Genomic DNA, 16826 nt, shown 5'->3' on the forward strand with positions numbered 1-16826 from the left:
AACCAAAGTAAGCCCAACATGGTCTTCATAAGGTATTTTTTATAAGCAATCGTTTTAAATCAAAAAGTCTTTCATAAGCAATCAAACCCTTCACCGTCTGAGGTAGGCAAGGATTTTGTGTGAGGGACGAAAAATACATATGTAATAGGCTGGCTAGCAGGGCCGTGCGGTGCCCAGTGCGAGCAGGGTGCCCGCACTGGGCCCCCCACTCAAGTAGGCCCAAAATTTAATCCCCGTTCCGAAATTCAAAAGTCTTTTTTTTTGAATCCCCGAAATTCAAAAGTCAAAGGCACTTTTAGGGTAAAATGTTATGGTAAACTCACTTGGGCCCAAGTTTAAAAGTGAAAGGCACTTTTCGAGTAAAGTATCATGGTAAACTTACGTGGGCCCCTGCTTTACAAGTATGGAAGGCAGTTTCTTTTCAAAAAAAATTGTCTCTACTTTGCACTTAGGCCATGTTTGGCACGCGGGAATCGCATGGGAATGGAATATGATTCTTGGGAATCACATTCCCGACTACTGTTTGGCTCACAGGAATGCAGGGGGAATCCTATTCCTGGAGGAATAGGATTCCCCCGAAATGGGGTAATAGCAAACCCAGGGAGGGGGGTGGGTTTGTGATTCCCATTCCCGGGAATGATTTGATTTAATATTTTTGGACAAAATAATCCTTAATAAAATATTAGAATGACTAATATTAAAATCGTCATTCTCATAATACTTTTACTAAAAAAATTAAAAACCCAGGGTTTCAACTACCACCATACCAACACACACTCTCTCCCACCCCCTCTCTCGCTGAACGTAACTCTCTCTCCATATCTCCAAATTTTTTTTTCTTCTCTCTTGCTCTTTGTTCATTAAAAATCGATTTCATAACGTTTAAAAAAAATTAGTCGAGACCTTATTTATTTTAAATAAATCTTTAAATACAACTTAAATTAGTGTATTACGTTATTATTTCATATCTATAAATTTGAATAGACAATGCTATTTAAAATATATATAACAAAATTGACCTATAATTTATGTAGTTTGAGTAAAAGGATACAACAAGACTTTCGTAAAATTTACATCATAATTTATGTAGTTTGAGTAAAAGGATATAACAGGACTTTCGTAAAATTTACATTCCTATTCCTACACAAACCAAACAACAAGTTAGGAACCCATCGGGAATGGAATTCCTATTCCTGGTTGAACCAAACATTAAACCAAAATAATCTGATTCCCGGGAATCGCATTGCGGGAATGTGATTCCCGGGAATGACATTCCATTCCCGCGCGCCAAACATGACCTTAGGGTAAACCACGTGAAATACTTTCGGGAGCGTCTGTAGGCGCCTCCCAAAACTACTGTAGGGGCCTCCCCTCTGTAGGCGCCTCCCAAAACATCTATAGGGGCCTCTTGAGCACCCCCATCTTCTTCTTCTCTTTTTCGTTTTTCTTCTTTCTCTCTCTATTTTCAATCTAACAATCAACCAACTAAAATCCATTAATCTTCAAAAAGATTAAACACAAGATTAAACCCTGAACTCTAAACCCGTTTTTAATCATTTTTGGCTTCCTTCTCTCTCTATTTTCTTTATCTTAAACCAACTTAAAAACATAATAAAACCCCTAGATTTTGCCAGCCAACTTCGAAAGCGTGATGAAGAACCCCTAGATATGTTATCCAATTTCGAAAGTGTGATGAAGAAATCCTAGATCTACTGTCCAATTTCAAGTGTAATGAAGAACCCCACCATTAATGAAGATCCAAACCATTAATGAAGAAACCCTAGATCTACTTTCTCTATCTTCTCTCGGACTGATCAGTCCCTCCCAAGTCTAAAGGATGGCCTCGGCTTGGGCCAGTCCTAAACCTATCGGACTGGACAGTCCGACCTATTTCGGACTGGGCCAGTGCGAGGCAAAACTTTGTGCCTCGGACTGGTCAGTCCGAGTGGGGGGCGCCTATAGGTGTCAGGTGTTGACTACGGTCAAACAGCAATTGGAGGCCCCTATAGCATTTTGGAGAGGCGCCTTTAGACGCGCCCAATACTTTTCTCACTCTATTTTTATGTGGTTATTAAATTTCCCTCTTGTATAAAAAAAAAAATTCCCTTTTGTTTTTTAGCTATTACATTTACTCTCTAGTTACCTTTTTGTGCTCTCTTTATTGATTATATGTTATTCTCTATCTATATTTTTATCATTATACATTATAATATTGCTTTTTATTCTCTCATTTTTTTTATTACAAATCATCTCTTTATCTGAAGATTAAATTTCTTATCAAATTGATTAATCCGTTATAATTCGTATTAATTAATTAACTTTTTCTTTATAAATTGTGAGTGCAACAATTTTTCATTAGCTTTGCTCAACATTAAAAGTTAGTTCTTAGACAAGATTGATTACGAACCATTAATTGATGATTTCGCTTCAAAAAAATACGAGTAAATTTTTTGTTTCGAATGTATTTTAAATACATTTTGACTTGATAAATAAAATCAATTATCTTTTTATAATCAAATTGTTTTGAACGTGTTTATTATTTTATGTATAATTTTTGTATATTTTGATTATGCAAAGGGCCCAAACCAAATTTTGGCACTGGGCCCTCAAATTCTCAGGCACGGCCCTGCTGGCTAGTGCAATATAGTGTGAATGACCCACATTAGGATTGTGGGGGCATGTGCCCCCACAAGCCCCTATGTGGGCCCGCCCCTGCGCGTGTTGCCATAGGTTGTGGTGATCGAGGTGAAGGGAACATGAAGATTATCAGGCAAAACTCAATCTACTAAATTTTGGACTAAAAATAAGTATTGTCACATAAGTCGATTTTTTTTTGTTGAAAAACCCCATAAGTCAATTTTGATTGACTAAATCTTTATGTCCGAGAGATCAAAGCTGCAACTTTTTTTTGCTGCAAAGAGCGTCTATAGGCGTCCATATTTTTACTTAGGTGCTTTCTCTCTTTGCACTCTAAAGACTAGGCAAGTGCGAGGGTACTCGGAGTGAGCCTAATATGTGTTAGATGTATATTTTGAATTACATTTTGAAGTTTGAACCATGGATAATTTTTAGATCATGATAGGTTCAAATGTCATATTAAGAGCATCTGCAATGAGACACTCAAACTCTAACACTCGATTTTTTAGAGTTTTTGTTAAAAAACCTTCTTTAATAGGACACTGATACTTTTATTATATAAAGTCTCAATAGAGACGCTCTAAAATAAGAGTTTCTTTTTGAGACTCACTTGACAACTAGGATTGTTAGATTGTTTCTTAGAGCATCTCCAATGCAACACTCAATCTTAGAAACTCCGAGTGCCACTTAGGATTTTTAGAGTTTTTTCTTAAAAACCATCTCCAATGCAACACTCTATTTGGATCTCTAAGATGACGTGTCGAGGGTGGAATAGAGATACCTCAAGAGGACATTCTATTTCTAGAGTGTCCTCTTGAGATATCTCTAATTGTCCACCTCGTCAATATTTGATTGAGGCCTGATTCATTGAGCTCGAGCTCACACGGTGATTTGTGAGCTCGAGCTCTAACAACCGTTGATCTCCATGCGTCCTAAAAATACAGTTGTATTTTGCTTAAAATAAGGAGCAGTTAAAACCAATAATTAATAAACCCTATTTCACATTTATAATTACAAAAATAACATCCAAAATAAATCTTCTAGGTTTTTTCATATCTTCTTAAGCCAAATTAACCAATTCTAGGGTTTTCCTTTTCACGACTTCTTCACCCAAATAGCCATTCAATCGGCATAACTCTTCTTCCTTCCCCACAAACTTAATCAGAATCTTTTACTTTCTCTTAGAGAGTGGGTTTTTCTTGAGCAATTTTTTCTCTCATTCACTTTTTTGATGCATAGTTTCTAATCAAAGGTTAAATCCAACCTCAAATATGAAATAACCTACAGTTCTATGAGTTAAATAATTCACATATTCAAGTCTAAGTTTTGGTGCCACTTTATCTTATAATTAAAATTTGTTGTTCTTGTTTAGTTTAATCTGGTCAATGTCAAAATTCATGAAAGCATTAGTGTTCTTGGCCCGAATCCAACTAAAATGATGGTACGTTTGGTTGCAGGATTCATGAATCCGTGGATTCATGAGTCCTTGGGATTCATTCCACGGATTCATGAATCCAAATGGTTTATTTTGGTTTGTTTGGTAACCAATAAGAATTCTAGGATTTTTGATTCCTTCATTTAAAATCCTTTGATTTGTTTGTCTATTATATTTGGAATCTTATAAAATAAGATTCTAATTAAAATAATATCCTTTAAATTCATTAATAATATCCCAAAGATATAATCTCATCCAAATATTGTCTTTATGAAACCTATTTTTTTCACGAAAATTTCAAAAATAGTTATTTCTTTCTACAAATAATTATTTTTAAAATATTATTTTTTTCAAAATCATTATTTTTTCGAAAATCATTATTTTTTCGAAAATTATTATTTTTTTCTTCGAAAATTATTATTTTTTTCAAAATCATTAAAATTTCAAAAATAGTTATTTCTTTCTACAAAATAATTATTTTAAAAAATATTATTTTTTTCAAAATCATTATTTTTTCAAAAATCATTATTTTTTTCAAAAATCATTATTTTTTCAAAAACCTTTACTTTTTCAAAAATCATTATTTTCTTCAAAAATCATTATTTTTCATAAAACATTATTTTTCAAAAATCATTATTTTTTTTTTTCAAAAATCACTATTTGTATTTTTGAAAAATAGTGATTTTAGAAAAAAATAATGATTTTTGAATAAAAAATGATTTATGAAAAAAAAGATGATTTTTTCATGGTTTTTAAAAAAATAAATGATTTTTAAAAACAATAATGATTTTTAAAATAATTATTTTGTAGAAAATAAATAAATTTTTGTTGATTTTAAGTTTGAAATTTAGGTTTATTAATCCAAAATCCTAGCAAATCTTAGGGGGTAAGGTAGGATTTTGGTCCAATACAAATTTTGGAATTAGGAATCCTTAGGATTCAAGAGTCCTAGGATTCTTGGTAGCCAAACAGACCAAGGATTCATGATTCCTACCAAATCCCACTTTTGATAGGAATCCTACTTAGGAATCCTGCAACCAAACACACCATGAACTTTTTTTTTGCCAAATCTAATGAGGTTTTATTTAATTAATCAATATTTATTTGAAATAAGGAAAAGAATTTGCACTAAGTGTTGATGTTATCTGCAAGTTTACAGCCTCACTAAAAGTGTTGATGTTTTTTGAGTTTTAGAAAAAGAAATTTTAGAGAGAGAGAGAGAGAGACTGAGAGAGAAGACCGTGAATCAGAGGTCATTGGGGTCTTTTAAAAAGATTTGAATTTTGCACTTCCCTATATTAAGGGAAAGTTCAACCGTGAGAGTCAATCTACCACAATCAACGGTTGTGGTGCTCGAGCTCACAATTCACCGTGTGAGCTCGAGCTCATAGAATCATGCCTCTATTTGATTTTCAACCAATAGAAATCGAGTCTTCTATATTTTCTAAAAGAGTTAATTCCTATATGGCCCCCTACTTTGTGACCAGCTTCCTTTATGGCCCCTTTTTTTCGTAAATTCAAATATGACCCCCTATTTTCATGGAAATGTCTTAACTACCCTTCATTTAAATCTTTTTTCAAAATAAAATAAAAAAAAACAAACATAATTCCACCTCACTTCCCTCTCCACCACTTATCTCTCTCCACCTCACCTCTCTTTCCCAATCATCTCTCTCTCTCTCCACCTCTCCTCTCTCTCTCTCTCCACCTCACTTCCGGCGACCTTCATTGGAGAAGATAGAGTGAGGTGGAGAGAGATAGAGTGAGGTGGAGAGAGATAGAGTGAGGTGGTGAAGAGAGAGAGAGGAGAGGTGGAGAGAGAAAAAGGTGAGTTGGAGAGAGAGAAAGATGATTGGGAAAGAGAGGTGAGGTGGAGAGAGATAAGTGGTGGAGAGGGAAGTGAGGTGGAGAGAGATAAGTGGTGGAGAGGGAAGTGAGGTGGAATTATGTTTGTTTTTTTTTATTTTATTTTGAAAAAAATTTTAAAGGAAGGGTAGTTAGGACATTTCCATGAAAATAGGGGGCCATATTTGAATTTACGAAAAAAAGGGGGCCATAAAGGAAGCTGGTCACAAAGTAGGGGGCCATATAGGAATTAACTCTTTCTAAAATAACTAATTATTTATTTACAAAAATAACTATGACACATAAGTAAATAAGATAAGTTTCGAGTTTTGCATTGGAGACGCAAAAAATTTGAGGATCTCTACTGACGCCACTTAGGAGTGAGAATCTCAATGGGAGATGCTCTAAGATCCCACTCCCTAAACCCATAGTTTGCAATAATATCCCTAATTTAGATTTCCCCATAATAAATAGTTACCAATCCAAATTTCTAGTAGTATTTAGATTTCCTACCCTTAAGTCTTAACTACTTAGATATGTATTTCAACAAAAAGAACAAAACTACTTAACCACGGAAATTTCTATTAGGGCTAAAAATAGTTACCTTGTATAGTATATGATATACAGTATACTATATATCTGTGCTGCCGAACATCTCCCTCTCTCTATGTTCTGTGTGTAGTTCCTGAAAGATTATGATGATGAGGAAGATGAAAAGACAAAGAGTATCTTCAAAGCCGAAGAAGAGCCTATCCGAAGAAATCATCACCAATAATATATTATCAAAGTTACCTGTCAAATCAATCATACGATTCAAGTCAGTATCTAAAACTTGGTGTTCTCTTTTCTCCGAACCTTATTTCACTAAACTTCACCATAATCATGCTATTCAACAAGACAAATTTAGTCTATTTGTCATCGACTACAATTACGGAATATACTCCATAGATTATGATTCATTAGTATCTAATAAATCACTTCAACTAGAAGATCACGCATTCATCTATTTTAAACCCCAACTTCTCTTCTTGGGTTCTTGTAATGGTTTGATTTCTTTCTTTCATCATACCAAGGATGAAGATAATAATATAATTAGTAGAATTTACATATGGAATCCATCAACTGATGAATATAGACTAGTATCTAACCCGCCACCACCACAACAACATATAATATTAAATGATCCCCATGTTATGTCATGTGCTTTCGGTTTCTGTTATGATTCCAAACTCGACGATTACAAGATTTTGATGGTTAATTCCATCTTGGACTACCACCATGGTTTTTATTATAACTATGTACAGCTCTACACTTTAGGCTCCGACTCTTGGAAAGTCAGCTGCGAACACATTCCTCAAAACATTCGTTACATCATTCGTAACGAGTCTGGTGTCTTTGTTAACGGAGCTCTTCATTGGAAGACAATTCCGTATAATTCTAATAAACCATTCGATTATTTTATTGTTTCTTTTGATGCGGTTGAAGAGTGTTTTAAACCAATACCAATACCCCAAGTTTTAAACAACAAAAGTTCAAAGCCATGGGTACATGGATTAGGTGTTTTAGGAGACTGCCTTTGCATATTCGATAATACAATGGATGCTTATACTACTCAAGTATGGATAATGAAGGAGTATGGGGTGAGTGATTCTTGGACTAAACTGTTCACCGTTCCCACATACAATAATGATTATACTCATTCCAATTGTTTCATGAGGCCGATGAACTCTATCAAGAACGGTGACATACTATTACTGGGAGACGAGACGAATGTAGTTTTATATGACAAGAAAACGAAAAGTACAATCCCTAAGGTAAGTATCCCACGTGGGTTTCAAGCAGTGACTTGTGACCGGAGTGTAGTTTCACTAAATTCTAGAATTTATTTGAAGAAAGAACTAGACAAAGAGGATCAATAGATCGAAGAAGTCTTATTACAAAGATAAGTCTATGAAAGAGTTATAGTACTACTTTTTTGAATTATGTATTTAGTTAGCTAGCAATATATCTACTTGGATAAGTATCTTTTGTTATTAGCGATAATAACTTTTGCAATCGTGTATTTTATTCCCGAAATTTTTATTGAGTTTACTTATTTTTAAGAATTTCCATACATTAGTAATAGTACTCAGAGAGTACCAGCAAATTAAGATTGCCAAAGCTCGGTGGGCTTGGGCTTTTGCAACTTCTTGAGTGCCCATAAAACGCATGCAATAAACAAGGAGTAATAATTAGTAATAGTACTTATAGAGTGAACTTCGTATTAGGAATCCTAATCCTAATTAATAGTAACTAGACACCGACAATGCATTAGTATTTGTATTCCTCTTTTTTTTTTTTCTTCTTCCCACATGCATTAGTAATTAACCTCTCTCTTTCTCTCTAACAATGAAGACGAGAAAGAGGATGAAAAAACAACAATCATGTTTAATGGCGAAGACGAGCCTCCCTGACGAAATCATCACCAATGATATACTACCAAAGTTACCAGTCAAATCTATCTTCCGATTCAAGTCAGTATCGAAAACCTGGTATTCTCTTTTTTCCGATCCTTATTTCATTAAACTTCACCATAATCATTCTATTCAACAAAACAAATTCAATCTCATTCTCAATGACTTTAACAATAACAGGTTATACTCTATCGATTATGATTCATTGGCATCTCAACAACCTCTTCGCATTATCGACTACCCATTCATCTCTATTCGATTCGATACTCTTGTCTTTGTGGATTCTTGTAATGGTTTGATTTGCTTCACTAGTCATCCTGGGGATGGTGAATATCAAATTTACCTTTGGAACCCATCTACTGATGAATGTACACCGATACCACCACCACCACCACTAACTATACCAATACTAGATGATCTGGAATCTATTGAATATACCGCAGTTGGGTTCGGTTTCGGGTATGATTTCAAGCTCGATGTTTACAAGATTTTCAATGTTAGAAGCGTGTCGGATGACCATGGTTCGTTTTTTACTACTGTCGAACTCTACACTTTAGGCTCTGATTCGTGGAAAGTCATTAACGACAAGATTCCTTACAAAATCATTGGTTACGTAGCTGGTGTGCTCGTTAACGGAGCTCTTCATTGGACGGCAACAGCGTTAATTGAAGGACCGGAGAAAGCATCCTATAATGCTATAGTTTCTTTTGATGTGGCTGACGAGACATTCAAGGAAGTGTCGATACCAAAAAAATTGATGAATCAGAATATCTTAACACTAAGGATTGGTGTTTTGAGCGAAAATCTTTGCATATTTGATATTAAGTACAAGAATCGTACTGATATATGGATAATGAAGGAGTACGGGGTGAGTGAGTCTTGGACTAAACTATTCACCATTCTCCAATGCGACATTGATATTAAATCCATTCCTTCCATGAGGCTGATAAACTCATTAAAAAATGGTAAAATACTATTACAGAAAGATTCCGATAACATAGTTTTATATGACAAGCAGAAACGAACTACAATTCCTAAACTAAGTGATGTTGGAGATCATTTTGACGTAATAACTTGTGTTGGTAGTTTAGTTTCACTTAGTTCTAAAACTTACTTGAAGCATGAATTAGGAGAAACTCCATTAAGGTCCTTACTCGTCCCTCAACTATTTGTCTGAACTTTATTTCTTTGTAAATTTTACTTATATGAATATATATATGAAGTTGGTCCCAATCTTTCATTGACCTTTTGTTTGTGTAAGTAAGTTTTGAAGAACTGCCCTTTTCGACTGAGGTTTTATCCCAAATCTGATGGGTATTCAGCAGCCGACTGGCCGAGTGGGTTCAGTATTACCAAGTCAGATATCTGATATTGCTCACAAACACTACTTACCCGATTTCGTTCCAGCCTACTAAACGTGATCCCCATATCCGACAACCAAATTGTCTATGGTCTGTTAACAAATTGTATGATACAATTAGCACTTTAGCGAGGGTTCTTCAAGAAAAAAAAAAAAAACAATGCTTGAGAACAAGAAAAACTAGACAAACTCTGGGTAGAAATCTTCTGTGGTTTGGCGTGTTTCGTTATTTAGTGGATCACGAATTGAATCATGACAATCCACATAAGATTTTTACTTAGTTTTTTCTTGTTCTCTAGCATTACTCGAAAAAAAAAATGTCTATAAGTAGTACTTGTCACAGAGAGAAACAGTGTTAAACAACTTCCGACTTGTCTGGTTTGTTTGGTCTCAGTCTGAAATTTCAGTGGCTCTGCAAGACAGTTTCGAACATACTAAGCACATTTTTCTTTCTTACCACTTGACAAGTTTATCAATGTCTTTCTTTCTACTCTCACGCGTCTGAGTCCAAACCCCACCTTTACTCGTGGTTGACTAACCACAATGTTGATTTGTTAGTCCCTTTTTTATATTTTGTGACAAAAAGTTCTTGTATGTACTGTCTTTCAGTAGATTGATATACACAAAAATGTTAGTGAACAAGAAAAACGAAACAGACTTTAGGCAAAAAGTTTTTGTGGGTCGTCTGTATTTTTTTTTGGAGTAAACCATAACTTCATTAATAAGTGATAACGATCACAACATTACATGGTAGATAATTGTTATTCCTTTACGAACTTCATGAGAGTTACATAAGTAAAGTTCACAGAACTATTGAATGTAAAGTGCGTCATGAAGGGAAAGGAATTGACTAGACACAGACTCAAAGAAAAGACCCTGAAGGTCGACAAAGAGATCCTAAAAATCGTGAATGAAAAGACCCTAAAGGTCGACAAAATAATTTTTTTTTTTACTAATAATAGAGAAAATACTAATATACATCCCTCTCGACTGTCATTGTTGTAGTAGATTAATCATCCTTTGTAAAGCCGCAACACACCACCGCCATTAAACACGTCCCTCTTCTTCATTTCTCCACACCTCCACCACCACCGAATCACAGAACACACCACCAGACCCGAACCCACCACCACTAAACGGTTAGGGTTTTATTAGTGCAGGAGGAATTTCAACTTATAGATGGTTATGATTCAATTGGGTAAGGGTTTTGTTTTCTGATTTCAAGGTTCTGATTTCAAGGTTCTGAATTCAGGGAAGGTACAGATCTAGGTTTTCGAATAAATTGGATGTGAAGTAAAAACTTCTGAAAATCAATGGAACCTGAAATGAGTTTTCGGATTTGGTACTTAGATATCACAACCAGATAGATTATGTCAGGAATTTGGGGATTAAGGGTTCCGATTTGTTTGGAAGAGAAAGAAGGAGAAATGGATGAGATTTTGGGGATTGAGGACTTTAGAACATGATTCCTCTCAAAATCCTTAATTGTCGAGCTGGTATGCTCCTTAATGGAGCTCTTCATTGGATGGCAACAACGTTAATTGAAGGACCGAAGAAAGCATCCTATAATGCTATAGTTTCTTTTGATGTGGCTGGCGAGAAATTCAAGGAAGTGTCTATACCAAAAACACTGAATCACAATATCTTAGCATCATCGTTAGGCATTGGTGTTTTGAGCGAAAAGCTTTGCATATTTGATAATAATAATTGCAAGGATCGTACTGATGTATGGGTATTAAAGGAGTACGGGGTGAATGAGTCTTGGACTAAACTATTCACCATTCTCAAATGCAACATTGATATGGAATCCTCCATGAGGCCGATAAACTCTTTCAAAAATGGTAACATACTATTACAGAAAGATGCGAATAAAATAGTTTTATATGACAAGCAGAAAGGAACTACAATTCCTAAACTAAGTGATGTTGGATATGTTGGAGATGTCTTCGAAGTAATGTCTTGTGTCAGTAGTTTAGTTTCTCTTAATTCTAAAACTTATTTGAAGCAAGAATTAGGAGAAACTCCATTAAGGTTCTCTTAATCGTCCCTGAAGACGGTGCAAACCCAAATTATAATAGCTTACATAAATTGTATATGCAATAATAATAAGGCCACTGTTTTGGGGAAAGCTAAAATGTTTCCAGGGAAGACGGTGCAAACCCAAAAAAACTCAAACCAAACACTCCCTCCCCCTCAAGTCGCCGGAATAAAGTTAGCCGGCCAGAATTTTTCTCTCTCTTTTCTCCTCTCTCTCTCGCTTCTCCTATATCTGCCTATCTCTTTATCTCTTCTTCCCATCTCCCTTCTTCTCTTCTCTTTCTTTCTTTTATTGTAGTTCCGGCGAAGGGGTTTCCCTTCGCCATGAACCTTCGTCTGGAAACTAGACGAAGGTGTCTGGATCTTCCAGATCCAGACGAGTTTCCGGCGAAGGGTGTACCCTTTCGCCGGATTTTTCGTGAGAGGGAGACAGGATAAGAGAGAAGAAAAGAGTGAGAAGAAGAGAAAGAAGAAAGAAGAAAGAAGAAAGAAGAAAGAAGAAAGAAGAAAGAAGAAAGAAGAAAGAACTAGTTGAGGTCGTCAGAATCCGGTGGAGGTCGCCGGCATTAATGGTGGAAGTTGTCAGAATTTGGTGGAGGTCGCCAACATTATGGTGGAAGTTGACGGAATTTGGTGGAGGTCGCCGAAGTTTTAGTTGAGGTGAGAGGAGAAGAAGAAAGAAGAACTAGTTGAGGTCATCGGAATCCGGTGGAGGTCGCCGGCATTAATGGTGGAAGTTGCTGGAATTTGGTGGAGGTCGCCGGAGTTTTAGTTGAGGTGAGAGAAGAAGAAAGAATAAAAAATTGAAAGGGTGATGTTTGGAAGAAACAAAAAACGTTTTTTTCCATCCAAAACTTATTGTCCCAGAAACTTTGCTTATTTCTCCAAAACACTGACCTAATAATAATTATATTTTTTTTATTGATAAGGGGTCGTGTTATTATAAGGACACAGTTTTGCGGCATTAATGAAAAATCTCCGAGCAAAAAGACCAAATCAATCAAGATTGGCCTATGCAGCATATTTATTATTTAGCCCAAAAAATCATTTGATGAACTATGCCCCATATTCTTTATCTTCTCTGTCACCTTCACTACCGCAACTTCTGGTCACCGCCATTTCGACCACCATTGCCACTTCTTTTATCTCCTCTCTTCTTCTCTCACTCAATGTTACCCTCTCTCGCTCTCTCTCTCTCTCTCTCTCTCTCTCTCTCTCTCTCTTTCCCTCGATATTCTCCTCTCCCTCTTTCTCTCCCTACGTTTCCTGCTTCATCAAGCCACCAAAATTCGGTCCTTGGTTGGAGTGGTAAGAGGTATAATCTTCCACCTAGAGGTCAAGGGTTCGAGACACACGCTGAACAATTAAAAAAAAAAGACCTTTGAGATTCTTCCCTTAATTTCAAGATTAAGATAAGAAAAAAAACGTGATAACAGTGGCCGAAAATGTTGTTGCTCTAACACGAACCCACAGGACCCATACTCGTAGATTTTTGATTGCTAACACTTCGATCATCCAACCCCTGTGTACACGTACATAAATATAAGATTGATAAAAAGAAGCCAATATACAAATTTGTACTGAATTATGCATACATGGTTACTTGAAGCCTTCCCATTTTTCGGTTGGGCTTGGTATTAAGATCAAACATTTTGATATCCATCTTTCGGTTGCTATCATCTTTAGCATTTGGTGGCACTGGAACAGAGGGGACTCTGTGGTTTTGGTGGTTCTCATTCATTGACATTTTTAGTGGCTGGTTTTGTTTCTTTTCGCTTGAATCCATTGGGTGGAAAGGAACCTCCTCTATCTGAGCCGACTCATCCACCACAAACTACAAAAAGAAAAACACAATCGATACTGAGAACCCGTTCCTCGTAAAGGAATATTTTATACATATGGACTCAAACCTCGGCTCGCTGTCTCAATAAGAGATATCTTGCGTGGGTTCTTTTACCGCCAACATGAACAGCCATATCACATTGCAAGCATAGGGAAGTTTCATCGATCTCACAATAAAAGAAAGCTAAATCGGGTACCAACAAACAACAAGAAGTTCAATTAAAAAAGAATTTGTATATTGGCTTCTTTTTATCAATCTTATATTTATGTATGTGTACACAGGGGTTGGATGATCAAAGTGTTAGCAATCGAGAATATACTAGTGTGGATCTTGTCGGTTCGTGTTATAGAGAGGTGAATAAATGAACAAGGCTAGTACTGTATTTACTTAATAATGCCAAGATCATTCTGAGAAAGTGTATTTACCTAGTGGTGTCGGGCTCCGGCCTGCAGTGCAGTGTCTCAAGCAATGTCATGCTTTTCGTTGAGGGTGGGGGATTGCGATAGTCACACATCGCTCACGAGAGCGTTCAGATCTTGGGTCATAGGTGTACGCTAGCCCTTAGTAAGTGTTGAGGTCTTTTGATAGGTTCGTAGAGACGTGGCCATATGGGGAGATTATTGTAAGTAATTTGACCCACAAAATAAACATTTGTTCTACATTATATGCTTTATGGATAGAAAGCAGCCAATTCCATCTTTTGGTTGACTGACTTAAACATCATCTCTGTTTCAACAAAAAAAAAAGACTTAAACATCTCTCTCTCTCTCTCTTTCCTAATTTTTCTGTTTCTCTGTCTCTAGCACTGCAAAAAGCTATCTCTGGTTCTGTTTCAAGTTTTAAGCCATGGCTTTTCGGTTCTTTCTCTTCCTACTCTCCTTCCTTGCTTCAATTTTTTCCACCCATTCAACCAATTTTGAAGGTAAATAACTCCTTTGATCTCTCTCTCTCTCTATCTCTCTTGTTTGATTTTTCATAATCTGGGTTATACTGATGATGGTGAAATTTCAGGAAATGCCCTTCATACTATGAGAATCAAACTCTCTGATCCTAATAATGTTCTTCAAAGTTGGGATCCTACCCTTGTTAATCCTTGCACCTGGTTTCATGTTACCTGTGACTCTAACGACCATGTCATCCGACTGTAAGAACCAACCCCCCATCTCTCTCTCTCTCTCTCTCTCTCTTTTATTTCTCTCTCTTTCTAAAATTCTTCACATTTTTCTTACTTTCAGGGATTTGGGTAACTCTAATATATCTGGTACTTTGGGTTCTGAACTTGGTAATCTCAAACACCTTCAGTACTTGTAAGTTCTATTTTACTTTCCATACTAACAAGATCGGAAAGATTGTTAATTTTTATGTTTTTCAGTCTTAATTTTGGTAAAATGAAAGTGGGTTATTTATGGATTTGTTTATTCAGGGAGCTTTATAGGAATAATATTCAAGGGAAGATCCCAAATGAATTAAGTAATTTGAAAAATCTTGTTAGTATGGATCTTTATGATAATAATATTCATGGAGAAATCCCTAAATCTTTTGCCAAGTTGAAGTCTCTTAAATTTCTGTAAGTTAATTTCTTATATTCTTCATTTATAAACAGTGTGATTATTATGTGATGGAGTGGTTTTCAGAATTGGGGATTTACAATTCTCTCTGATCTCTCTCTCTCTCTCTCTCTCTCTCTCTCTCTCTCTCTCTCTCTCTCTCTCTCTCTCTATAGGAGATTGAACAATAACAAGCTAACAGGATCAATACCAAGAGAACTAGCTACCCTTTCAAACCTCAAAGTCTTGTAAGAAAAACTTAATAATCTTCAAGGAGAAATCCCTAAACTTTTTGCCGATAAAAAGTTTTTCTGTCATGTGGGACTATTCTCACGCGTTTTTTGTTTTGAATGTTTGTAGTGATGTGTCTAATAATGATCTCTGTGGAACAATTCCAATTGATGGTCCATTTGGAAGTTTGCCCTTTGAAAGGTATTCTTTACTTGTTCTTGTTGCTTTGAGGTATCCTTTTTCCTTATTACTAACAAAAATTGAGGAGATTAACTCCATTACTATGGATGTTGGCTCGCTTTTTCGGGCAGACTATCATTTCCGTTATAAGTTTATGAAATCGAAAATTGAAAAATGGTGTTTTTTTTTGTTTTGGAGTTTCAGTTATGAAAACAACAGCAGACTCAATGGACCTGAGCTACAAGGACTAGTGCCATATGACTTTGGGTGTTAATCAGATACAAGTGCTATACAAAGGAACCTCTAGCTGGTCATGATCCAGAGTTTAAATCATCTCATTTTGATGGAGTAACATATAGGATATATATATATAGAGAGAGAGAGAGAGGGTCTGAAACTTAAAAGAGATCACTTGTAACCTGAACCTGAAAGTAATAAAGCAAGCTCTAATAGCTCATAAGATCAAAAGAAATAATATGTGACACTCTAAAATTTAGAGTTTGAGTGTTGCATTTGGAGATGCTCTAAAGTTGCAGAGTGTCTTTTTGAGGATATCTTTATTTAACTACCACATCATCATCTTAGAGATGTAAATTGAGTTTTTGCATTAGATGAAGTTTTAAAAGAACTCTAAAAATTGTACGAGACATTCAACATCTCTATGATATGTGTTGCACTGGAGATGCTCTGAAGAGTCTCTCTCAGACGAGACTTTTAGAGCTATAAACACACTAACATCTCCAAATACCTCTGGAAATCGAACTTGGGACCTCCGGAATTTTTGGAGTTCATGTCGATATTATCCACCAGTTGATGTTGACGTCTCAGAGTATATTTGAGCTATAAACACCTGACATCTTAGGTGGTATTGTGTTGGACGTACTTACACTCACTACAGGGCTTAGACCCTAAACAATGAATTTGTGAAACACATTCTTTTGATTTCTATGTCATACTTATTCTATCCCACTTTCAGGTGAAAGGAGTGTGTGATTGAACATACTAGTGAGCTTCTCTTTCAAATATGTCTACATACATTATAAATATAATCATTTTGTTCCATATGTTTAAGGAATCAATTTGATCTAAGAAGTTTGTGACCGTGAGAAAAATATGGAAGTTGAGATGTCGGAAAAGTTGAATTTGAGAAATTCACCTACGAGAAAATAAGGAATCATTATCTTTCTCCAATATTAACAACAATAAGAGACTTTCAAAGGAAAATGCAGAACCGACTACTTATTCTCGTAGATTACCA

At 35.7% G+C, this 16826-nt stretch overlaps 5 protein-coding genes across 6 annotated transcripts; 4 read left to right on the forward strand and 1 right to left on the reverse strand.

Annotated features, from left to right (window-relative positions):
• Positions 1-6618: 6618 nt before the first annotated feature.
• Positions 6619-7836, forward strand: LOC147570483 (F-box protein CPR1-like). The gene has a single exon (XM_086664600.1). It carries the CDS (start codon positions 6619-6621, stop codon positions 7834-7836), a length of 1218 nt encoding a protein of 405 aa, XP_086520726.1.
• A 436-nt stretch (positions 7837-8272) lies between these two features.
• On the forward strand, positions 8273-9614 carry LOC147570484 (F-box protein CPR1-like). Its single transcript, XM_086672733.1, has one exon. The coding sequence runs from the start codon at positions 8306-8308 to the stop codon at positions 9545-9547; it is 1242 nt and encodes a 413-aa protein (XP_086528859.1). The 5' UTR covers positions 8273-8305; the 3' UTR covers positions 9548-9614.
• Positions 9615-11192: 1578 nt separating this feature from the next.
• LOC147570485 (F-box protein CPR1-like) lies at positions 11193-11771 on the forward strand. The gene has a single exon (XM_086664609.1). The coding sequence runs from the start codon at positions 11193-11195 to the stop codon at positions 11769-11771; it is 579 nt and encodes a 192-aa protein (XP_086520735.1).
• A 1452-nt stretch (positions 11772-13223) lies between these two features.
• Positions 13224-13743, reverse strand: LOC147570486 (B-box zinc finger protein 19-like). The gene is made up of 3 exons (XM_086664620.1): positions 13678-13743; positions 13371-13601; positions 13224-13289 (listed from the first exon to the last, which is right to left on the reverse strand). The coding sequence occupies exons 1-3, from the start codon at positions 13741-13743 to the stop codon at positions 13224-13226; spliced, it is 363 nt and encodes a 120-aa protein (XP_086520746.1).
• Positions 13744-14220: 477 nt separating this feature from the next.
• On the forward strand, positions 14221-16040 carry LOC147570487 (leucine-rich repeat protein 2-like). Of its 2 annotated transcripts, XM_086657033.1 has the most exons (7): positions 14221-14532; positions 14622-14754; positions 14846-14917; positions 15034-15177; positions 15334-15405; positions 15518-15589; positions 15773-16040. In XM_086657033.1, the coding sequence occupies exons 1-7, from the start codon at positions 14457-14459 to the stop codon at positions 15840-15842; spliced, it is 639 nt and encodes a 212-aa protein (XP_086513159.1). In that variant the 5' UTR covers positions 14221-14456; the 3' UTR covers positions 15843-16040. The 2 variants fall into 2 exon arrangements, with proteins under 2 accessions (XP_086513159.1, XP_086513160.1); XM_086657034.1 differs by lacking the exon at positions 15334-15405 and having other exon boundaries at positions 14276-14532.
• Positions 16041-16826: the final 786 nt, after the last annotated feature.

This window comes from Eschscholzia californica, unplaced genomic scaffold, assembly GCF_041429995.1.
Source record: "Eschscholzia californica isolate CP2 unplaced genomic scaffold, dmEscCali1.0.p SCAF_1, whole genome shotgun sequence".
Taxonomy (NCBI): domain Eukaryota; kingdom Viridiplantae; phylum Streptophyta; class Magnoliopsida; order Ranunculales; family Papaveraceae; genus Eschscholzia; species Eschscholzia californica.

Coding starts and splice junctions, on each gene's coding strand:
- LOC147570487 (XM_086657033.1), top strand. CDS start 14,457: ATGGCTTTTCGGTTCTTTCTCTTCCTACTCTCCTTCCTTGCTTCAATT. Junction 14,533..14,621: donor CCATTCAACCAATTTTGAAG/GTAAATAACTCC, acceptor GTGAAATTTCAG/GAAATGCCCTTCATACTATG. Junction 15,590..15,772: donor GGAAGTTTGCCCTTTGAAAG/GTATTCTTTACT, acceptor TTGGAGTTTCAG/TTATGAAAACAACAGCAGAC.
- LOC147570485 (XM_086664609.1), top strand. CDS start 11,193: ATGATTCCTCTCAAAATCCTTAATTGTCGAGCTGGTATGCTCCTTAAT.
- LOC147570483 (XM_086664600.1), top strand. CDS start 6,619: ATGAGGAAGATGAAAAGACAAAGAGTATCTTCAAAGCCGAAGAAGAGC.
- LOC147570486 (XM_086664620.1), bottom strand. CDS start 13,743: ATGGCTGTTCATGTTGGCGGTAAAAGAACCCACGCAAGATATCTCTTA. Junction 13,602..13,677: donor TATTGAGACAGCGAGCCGAG/GTTTGAGTCCAT, acceptor TTCTTTTTGTAG/TTTGTGGTGGATGAGTCGGC. Junction 13,290..13,370: donor GAAAAATGGGAAGGCTTCAA/GTAACCATGTAT, acceptor ACGTGTACACAG/GGGTTGGATGATCGAAGTGT.
- LOC147570484 (XM_086672733.1), top strand. CDS start 8,306: ATGAAGACGAGAAAGAGGATGAAAAAACAACAATCATGTTTAATGGCG.